Genomic DNA, 10,211 nt, shown 5'->3' on the forward strand with positions numbered 1-10,211 from the left:
GAGCTTGACACATCAGCAGTGGAAGATTTTTTTATTTGGATCCTGGTGGAAAAGAAATGTTTTCAGCTACACTGATCTCTGCTCCTGAATGGTAGTTTAACTTAATCATCACCTTTTCCTCTTCCCCAAGATGTTATAATTTCCCAACTCTGAAGACACTGTTTTCATTGAGGGTAGTGTCTGTGCCACCCCAACCACACTATATGTTGTGAAAGGAAAATCCACATCCTTTTATTAAGACAGAGTTTTGTCTTTTTATACATGCATTATTGGCGTGGGAGGGGTGGCAAATGTCTTAATCTTGTGTTCAGAATTTCCTGTTTTCTGCAGTCTTGATGAACCACAGCCCTCATACCTGTGGCACCACATAATTTGAAAATGGTGCTCCCTCCAGAAGAAGGTTTTGTAAAGACTGCCGTTAAGAAAAGTGCTTGATTCTTGAGGAAGTTTTTGTTTTTATAGATGTGGGAATAATGATTAACTCATTACAACTGATCTCTTATGACCTAATGTTTCGAGAATAACTTCTGTAACTTAATCAGGATGTCCCAATGAAAATATTTTGTTTTGTGTTCTCCTGTCTCCCCCTTAGCTTTCCAGAAGACTGAGAGAAAGAGATTGGAAAGTTGGAGATCTCTTGCAAGCAGTGCTGAAATATTGTGAAATGATAGAGAAAGCATCTGATGGAGATCAAGCTCTAAGTAAATCTTTGGTCAATTGGCTTCTGGAAAATGTCTGAAAAATCCAAAGATGCAACACTCTTCACTTCATTCCTCTTCTGAAAGGAGACAGAAAGAACACAGATGTGTAAAGTAAAATTCAACTAGTGAATGTCTAAGTAATAGTCAGCATTAAAAGACTTTGAGGTGAAAGTCAAAATAGCTGTGCTGTGCTTTGTGATACTGTGCACATGGTATGTTTATTCAGTCCATAATCGGTGTTGTCCACCCACGCATAACTTGTATTTACTGCTGTGTTCATACCACTGAGATATTTATGAACAGCCCTTGTCAATGATAGTAGTCCGCAGGAGACAGTCTCAGACATGATATTCAGGATTCCCATTGTGCCAGGATAGCTTTTTCTCCCACTCCTATGTGTGCTACATTCACAGCAGGACTAAGAGCACTGATTTCAGCAAGAATCTGCTCTGGAATACCTTGCTGCAGATAATGGAAAAAATTATCCATCTTGGCCAGGTATTATGTGCCCAAGAACAGCATTGCCAGGAAGAAAATTGTGACCTACCCGCTTAATACAGTCTTCATAGCCACCTTTATCAGTTTTAACTTTATGTGAAGATGGGAGAGTCTGCTCTGAAATTGCTGAGGAACAAATGCATGTTCCCTTTGTTGACCCCTGTAGACCTGGTAACTTCTGGTAGAAGGGCAGAGTGGGAAGTTGAGCATAATTTCGTATGTAATTCTTCAGGAAGGTTTCCCAAAGCTTGCCAATCAAATTTAAATTGCTACATTTTTTACTGAGGCTTTTTGTATGCAGATACTTCTATGACACTAGTTCCATGTCAAAGCATTTGTACATCAGTCTCTCACACAGATGCGTTAAAAGTAGAAGAGAGAAGTTTCTGAGGATTTTGGCCATCTTTTTGACTAGTTTTAATTCTTTATTTCAAAGCAGCCACACATGAATTTTCTTTTCAGTAATATAGACAACTTTGTTCCTCAGCAAGCATGTGTTTAGCAAAGAAAGTTAATAAAAATGTAAAGGGGAAATTTCTTGCAAATTGATTTTTCATTTTTGTTAACTACCTTCACTGAATTTTTTTTAAAGGCACTTTTAATTGAATATTTTTAGCAGTCTTGTCAGGTTTCTCACCAATGCTGCTGATTTGCCTTTCTGTCTGAAGGGAAATCTGGACCTTTACTGACCCTGTGGTTTCAAAGTGGTTTTTGGGATTTGTTATTTATATATCCTTTGAGAGAAAAAGGCACGTGCTGGTCATTACCAGGTTGACACCTAAAACTTGGCAAATAATCATAGAGCATTACTGATTTTGGATGAACAAAAAAACCTTAATAGCTTTTTCACAGAAAAATATACTGTTGATACAGTGTTGTACACTTGTACACTTGTACAGGTGTACAAGTTTGTGATCCCAAACAAGGAGATATGTGGTCTCCAAATCTATTCCTGAGTTTTAATGGCATATGTACAATTCTGATTTCCCCTATTCCAGGAATTACTATGAAGTGGCACAGTGGTAAACTCAAGAGCACTGTTCTTGCGGTGTCTTTGTGTTCAGGAAAGCATTCCACTGGCCTTTTTGCAGAGACCTGGTTGGTTTTAGTCCTCTTTTGTCATCTGGATTTCTGCCTTGGATCTCACAAAGTTCACCTCTCTCACAGAGCCAAAGATTTTTCATGTTTTTATATGTGCACATACATGTGTTCACACATGTGAATACACACAGAGATATGTATGTTTGTCTATCTGTGTATGAGATCTCACCGATGTGAACTCCTAGTGCAGACTTCCACCACTAGATTAAAATTCTGTTATGCTCCGTTTATTTCCTCACTTCATGTATCATTTCACTGATTGAAAAATCTATGTATGTGACAAAAAGACCAAAAGCCATTTCAAGGTTTTTTGTATTGTTATAGGTAATATAGTCCAGGCATCAGGAATGATTTTTCTCCAGAGCCCAAAGCATGTCAGGGGAAGTTATCTTAATACCTGTATTTGGAAGATGGGCCTAGTAGCAAATATTTTTAAAGAATTGTATTAAAGCTGTCTGGATTTTTTTTTTCCTCTCCCAATCCCCATATTCCTTCTTTTTTTTTTTTGTTTTTAAAGTTTGATTTTCAACATTGTTTTAGACAAAAATTTAAAACAGTTCTCTGGGTGTAGCACCTTCCCCTTAACACAGCAATAATATACTTGGACAAATTTACCTATAAAATTGAAATGTCAAGGAAATAAAATGCTAAAAGCAGAGCCTCATGACTAAATTTTGCTCACCAAGAGGAATGTCAGGGCATGAGGATAGAGTATAGTAAAGTGTTTCTGTACCTTGAGAAAGATATTGAAGGTATTGTAAATGTACAAAACTGTACATTTAAAAAAACCTACAACACAACTAACAAAAACCACCGCAGGAACAGCTATTTTTTAGCTGATTTATTCAGAATGTTGGATTTTATAAAGTTGGTGAAGTGCTTTTTATTTTCATTTACTTTTGTGGAGAAAGGCAGAAGATTGCACCATTCACAAAGCTTACAATTATTCAGAAATTTAAGTAGATAACAGTTGCACTGAAAATTATTTTTATAAATGGAATCTTGTTTTCAGACTGGATCAAATATGTTGTGTAACTATTGATTGGTGTTATATTAAGGAAGAGATTGTTTTATTAGCCTTTGAGGAAAGTAGCATAGTTTCAAAATTTTTGTGAGAAAAGTGTTATAAAATACTTCATTTTTACTGAAAACAAGCAACAAAATCAAACCAGTTTTCTACACAAATTGTTTTAAATTTGTTCTGAATGACTTGACTTTTCTCTTTCTGTATGGAATTAGGAAAGCATTAAACTAGCCTGGCAAAATTATTACAATTTAATAGTTGGAATAATCTTTGAAAACCTTACTCTGACTATATCTAACTGGTGCTGTCTGCCATATTAGTGAAAAAGCTGTTCTTTGCTAATGCAAGTCTTAAATTACACTTTTACTGAGTTTGTTTAAAACTCCTGACTACAAATACAGAAATGTAAGTGAAAACTGTAAAAACACGCAGGGCCACATTCTGGTCCCTTTAAAGCAGACAACTCTGCTTTATAAACAAACATAATAAGGTGGAGTTTGTTTCATCTTGCATTTTTTCTGGATGGGAAACCCTGAAAAGAATTTTAATTTTTATGTTGAGAAAAATATATCCTAGGATGTTATTGTTTCAGAAATCACCCAAACACTTCATAAATATATTTGGTGTTCTAAAAAACTGAAGTGTTGTTATGTTTTGTAAGATTCTGTAGAAAAAGCACTTTTGAGAAATAGACCCTCTATAAAGCAAGAGTTAGAACTGGCCATATTTAAAACTAGTTTAAACATTCACAACGGGTGCATAAATAATATAAAGTATGCATAAAGCCTTAAAATAAAAACCAAACAAAACTCAAACCCATACTCTAAAATCAAGGAGGATTTTCTGTCTCAAAACAAGGATGTGAAAAGGTGGCTCAGGCGATAGACATGAATGCAATTTCTGCAGTATCTTTGTTCTTGAGTTTTCAAAGATTGCATAAGCTTTTTAGAAAAAAGCCAACCAAAACCCCAAAACCCAGCAACCCACATTCCGAGACAAATTAGGTCTCTCAAAAATGGTGTCATATTTTAAATGTTACATTTTCTAATGTAACTTTGTCTGGGACCTTTTCTATGAAGAGCAACATATTGATGGAGATGGGAGCACAGTGAGTAGTAAACACCAGCGCAAACCCCTGTAGTTCTAGACAGTTGATTTGCAAAGAGAAATACAAGATTCAGGAATGATTTTTATTGTAAGAATTCTGGCTTTTCATCAAGAGCCACCACTGTCAAGCATTTACTGTACTTGAACTCTGAAGAGGCAGGTACAGAGCCCAGCCACTGTAGTCACTTTATTTTGTACCATCTTTGTACATTCCTGTTGTATAGCTGGTGTTGTAGTTCTAGAGGGCCTTTGTTCTAATGTCTGAATAGTATTTAATACTAAAATTTATTATAATTTGCTGGAACTGCTGCTTATTTGTGCAGTGTTACAGTAATTCACAGCCCAGTTAGTGATGCAATTGTATACCAAAAGCAGTTTGAATAACTAAATGTTTATGTAACTGTACTCAATGAATATGAAGGTCTTGTACTGTATCATGGTGACAAGTTTTGCCATTTTAGTAATTTAACTATATTCAGTTTTCAGATTACGAACTCCAGGTTGCACTAAATTTGTCCTTGTTTTAGCAGTGGCTTAAAATAAAACACATTTCACTGGCTTCGAGAGTGCTGTTATTTCTTGTAAATTCATGGAATATTATTTTTCTTTTCAGCAAACACAGCTAAGACTGGTTCTTGTCAGCAGCTGTGTGAAGGCACTTGAGGAAGGGTATAGTAAACAGTGCATCAGTAGATGGCATACTTCCTACAGAGTTAAATTGGAGTCCTGCAAGGTGTGAGGATGCTGCTTTACTGTCTTTGGGTTGAAAGGTAAACCTGCAGTTCCACTGACATGCAGTAAAGTTTCACACGGACTCTACTCAACAGTACAGGTGGGATGCAAGAACCAGTCAGCTTCATCTTGCCTGGAAGCTGCGTTAGTAATATGCCGTGATATTTCCGTGTGGACTGAGGTTGGACTTTGGCACTTTGTCCAGTATTTGGGAAACTAGCTTAGAACTTGGCTTTAGTCTTCTGGACAAATGCAAGAATGCTCATGAAAATGTATGAAACAGGACATTTCACAGGCTTCTTCAAAATCCTCAAGTGTTTTGGTGTCCTGTGAAATTCACCAACCAGCTTATTGTCAAGTACCGCAAAATAGTAATGCTGAGCAGAAACAATGTACCATTTCTAAGATTTAGAGGTACTGCTGTTGCAAATAGCTGTCCTAATGTCTTTTGCTGTATAAGCTGTGAATCTACTAATTGCAGCTGGGTTTCATTTCAAGGATTAGGAAATTTTTGCTAAAGTTACTTTAAAACCAGTGAGCATGAGTAACTCTCCTTGATTATTTTTGCAATGGTTGTTTAAAGGAGGTTTCTTTAGTATTTTGAGATTGCTTCCAAAAGGAGCATTCTTTTGTTTCATTACCATATCTGTTTCAAAGATTTTTTGTTTGGGTAATGCCTCATGGTCAATTACATGGAAAATATATGTTAACTGAAGCAAGTAAATAACTTATTCTTCAAATATTGTATGTTCAAAAAAAAGACAAGTAGTGAGTTGGAAACAAAAGATTTTCATGAAGGGAAAGAAGACATTCATGTGGAAGATAGATCTGAGTTTTTTTCTTCCTGCCTCGGACTTTATTTTTCTTTCATTCAGCAGTCTGGTTCTGGCTGGCTTTATTCAACCACAAAACACTATCCATGCACTTTGTTTAACCTTGGTGTATTAAATTGAGAGTTAAGTCTCCAGCTAGTCCATAGTCTTCGCCCAACATGTGTGCTACTCCATCTCTTGCTGCTGTTGGTCAGGCCTTTCTCTCAGTCCCTAGCCTGAGCTTCTGGTGTGACTGAATTCCATGCTGGCTATTGCTTCGAGCCTCCAATTGGAAGGTGGCTACGGAAAGTGAGTCATGCCAAGGCTGCAGAAATGTACCCAGATCACTGACCTTACTGGTTATTGAGCACCATATTAATCAAATGCTGTTTCCTTCCCCTGCTGTTGAGGCAAACCATGAAGCGTGTGACTGCTTGGGGCAAGGGAACCAACAGTGACAAGCATGAGGGCATGTCTGTGGTCAGGGTACTGGCTATCTAGTCCATGACCACACAACACCTTTCCACAGAAATTACAAAAATTGAAATTAGGACCTTTATTTAGTCAGAACATAGAGTCTGCATTGCCTTTATCCCTCTGAAAATTGCTTCTGCTTGTGGGACTGTGAGGGAGCTTTGCATGCATTTACTTGGGGTGGTTTGTGTGTTTTTAATTAAGAAAGGGCAAAAGAGAACACTTGTGCAACTCATTTGACTTAGTTTTTTGAAATTCCAGTGCTTCAACCAGGAATAAGATGAATATTGAGAAAAGAAAGGGTGTGATAATGTGGTACTCTTCTGCTATTTGCCCTGTAGCCCACTTAATGCCAATCTCTTATTTTGTACAGCCGCCACCTCATTTGACTTCTAAGTTGAATCAGAGGCTCTTCCTACACTTGTCTTGTGGCTGTTGCTGGTTTCTACCTTTTTCCTGTCCTTTGTTAAGCCTTGTAGTGCAGCTGTCATCTTCAGCTTCTCTTTTGACCCTGCTCTGTTGTCCTGATGTGACTTCTGGCTTTCTCATTCTTGTCTGGTGGAAGTGGTTAAAAACCAGCAAGGGGAGTCTTAGCTGTGAGGCTATGGAATAAGGCTTGCCTACCAGAAATCATCAAGCAGTGAAGAAGAGCTAAACTTGCTTTTGGCTGAGTTTTTCACTCCTGTAGGAAAGTAATCTGTGGTTGCTTTGGTTTGGAACCCAATTTACTGCTTGCAAAACCCTTGAATTTTATGCTGATCTAAAAGTAACTTTTAAGCTGATACTGAAGTATAATGTAACTCTGACATACTCCATAATTCATGCTGCTGTATGTGCAGCATGCTGCTGGTTGGCTTCCAGACACAGGGAAGAACTTGGTCCATTTGAAAGCTCGCAAAACCCCAGTTGTCTCACCCAGTTGCATCAGGTCTCAATTTAGATAGACAGTAACCTTTAACAGCAGATAGTCAAGTGTTGGAGAATGGTTAGAGGAGCAGGGACATGGCTCATTGATAGAATTATTGGATCAATAATTCAACTGTACAAGTAAAAAGGCCTGTGTGAGAAACCAGGCTGGGAACCAGAAGGGAGTTTTGAGAAGGTGCAGCTGTGCTGATAAGATGGACTGTCCCTAAGAAGGGAGGAAGATCTTTGATCTCTCAAGACAAAACATTAATAAGAAGCTTGCCAAATGTAGTTTTTTATCTAACCCAATTATGTAGAGGTAAGAATGCGCTTTTGTAAGTTTCAACTAATTAAAGAACTGATAAGCTTGTATTCAATACACTATATAAGTGCCTTTGTATTGCTAATAAACGGAGCTTGCTTATATCAATCGTATCGGTTGCCTGCAATGTCTCTCCTCGCCTAAGTCATCGATCATTTGCAACAGTCAAGACCTAGGAAGGTCGTGTTTCCGTATTATTGCCCCCTAATATGCTGCTGTGAACAGATGCTGCAACTGGATTGATTAACCACACAAAATCAGGCATGATGCTACAAAAATGCTAACAATATGGACAGAAATACAGCAAAGAACCATCTGCTTCTGCCAGAAGTTGTAGTTCAGAGGAGATGCGTGATGTTTCTGTAGGAAATAAAAATATGGCTCAGTGGAAACCAAGTTGTAAAAGCAGAGAAATTATGTTAAGAGAAATGACAATACTCAGGTGTCCTGTTGAACTCTTTACACTATGTTATGCAGTATGTATCAGAGAGTTAGAGTTCACAGCTAAATCCATTGGAGTTAAAAGGCACTGGGAATAGGAGAGCATCCAAGCTAGCTGCTGCAGGACTGTGAGATGCTTAAGTAATATTTCTGTGGCAACAGATCATACACGTTTTTCATTCTTTTAGCTTAGGAGGTTCAGAATTTGACTTGCGTCTTAATTTATTGCAGTAAACCATGATGTGAATATTGTATCTTCAGGGCAATCAGAGTCTTCAAAAGGTTAAGCCTGAAATATCTTGACAAGCCTAGTATATGCTGGCATCTTCAACAAAACCTCTTTTCCTTTGACTGCCTGAGAAAATAAAGAGGTGAGTGTTGGAAATTCCCCAAGGAGTCCTCATCAGTATGATCGAAGTGCTTTTCAGAAGTTCCTAGAGATATGGTTTCAGAGAATTTGGTAATTTTTGTTTAAAATTATCTTGTGAGATTTTTTTCATCCTCTGCAAGTGTTGCAATGGCATGGCTTATGGAATATGCCCAGCTTGTAGTCTGCGTGTTTAAAATTTGACAGACTTTTTCTCATGTATTATCTTGCCACCACTGCTAAGAAAAAATTTAAGTACACGAAAAAATCATCCTTCCTGCTGCCATCCAAATTACACTGGATGAGTGATTTAGATTAATTAGGGAAATAACCATTAATCTGAATACATGGCAGCAATGAGAAGGTTAGTTGTTTCCGTTGTTCATTTTCAATTTTCTTTCTTAAAAAGTAAACATTTTTCAGTAATTAGACTGGAAGTGCAGTAAAGCTAAAGCTCATGAAATTGTATCTAATTAAAAAGGAGAAAATGAAAGAGAATGAACTGTGGTCATAACACAGTCTTGACCCTGGAGCTCACTTAATTTGAACTGAAATTAATTTTCTACCGTCTTTTCTTTGCAACTCAAATGTTCAAACACATTTGTGTCCTAAATTCAGTATCTGTTTTTAAATGTGGAGTTTCTACAGTCTTGGGATGTTGAGAAGAGCAATGGTTCCAAAGGTTTTCTTTCTTTTTGGTTGTAGTGTCCTTACTGGGTGGGATGTTTTAACTAGTCCACCTTCTCAGTCTAGTAACTTTTAGCAAGGGCTGTGGATTGTATTGACCCCACATAGCAATCCTTGGGACCTAGTCCATGGAATTTTGCTTCCCTGACTTGATTTCGATACTACTTTCTGCTCCTAAAAGGTCTACCAACCTCAAGTCCTGTGCTGCAGACACGTCATTGACCCTGAAGAAGGTTTGATATCCTCAAAGAAGGTGAAATCTGTTCAAAGGAGTCAGTCTGTAAAACAGAACAATGATCCTCGGCTCTTCTGAAAAGTTTTGGACATTCACAATGACTCCTTGTATTTGCCAAATCCCACAATAGTTACCATTTTTATTACTCTCCCAAATATGATCAAACAAATGCTTCACAATTTCAGATACATTCATGTAATAAAGCTTGAAAACTGTGGGCCTTTTCAGGCAAATCTGGAAATCACGCAGGGACTGTCCCAAACTGGTTGCATGTAGAAAAATCCTCATAATTTGGAAGTTAATCACTTTGTAAGTTCAGCTCTGGGGCCCTCAACATAAGAACATGGACCTGCTGAAGTAGGTGCAGAGGAGGCCACTAACATGATCAGATGGCTGGAGCACCTCTCCTGAAGACAGAACGAGAGAGCTGTAGCTGTTCAGCCTGGAGAAGAGGAGGCTCTGGGGAGGCCTTACAGCACCTTCCTAAATAAGAGAGCCGGGAGGGGGGCTTTTTACAAGGACATGTAGTGATAGGAAAAAGGGGAATGGCTTTAAAGTGAAAAGAGGAGAGATTGAATCAGATATTCAGAAGAAATTTTTCCCTGTGAGAGTGGAACAGGTTGCCCAGAGAATTTGCGGATGCCCCTTCCCTGGAATTGTTCAAGGCCAAGCTGAGCAACCTGGTCTAGTGGAAGGTGTTTCTACCCACGGCAGAGGGCTTGAAACTACATGAGTTTTAAGGTCCCTTGAAACCCAAACCATCTTATCATTCTAAGTACCTGACTGTTTTTTTGACCTTTTCGT

The 10,211-nt window shown here is 38.0% G+C and overlaps 1 protein-coding gene across 5 annotated transcripts in view; it reads left to right on the plus strand.

Annotated features, from left to right (window-relative positions):
- The window catches only part of AKAP11 (A-kinase anchoring protein 11), a 44,930-nt gene extending 39,940 nt beyond the window's left edge, over positions 1–4,990 (plus strand). For all 5 annotated transcript variants that reach the window (XM_069009850.1, XM_069009820.1, XM_069009833.1 and 2 more), the window contains one exon: positions 593–4,990. In XM_069009850.1, the coding sequence (XP_068865951.1) occupies positions 593–739 (147 nt within the window). In that variant the 3' untranslated portion in view covers positions 740–4,990. The remainder of the gene's footprint in view (positions 1–592) is intronic.
- Positions 4,991–10,211: the final 5,221 nt, after the last annotated feature.

The sequence above is a fragment of the Aphelocoma coerulescens genome, chromosome 1, assembly GCF_041296385.1.
Source record: "Aphelocoma coerulescens isolate FSJ_1873_10779 chromosome 1, UR_Acoe_1.0, whole genome shotgun sequence".
NCBI lineage: Eukaryota > Metazoa > Chordata > Aves > Passeriformes > Corvidae > Aphelocoma > Aphelocoma coerulescens.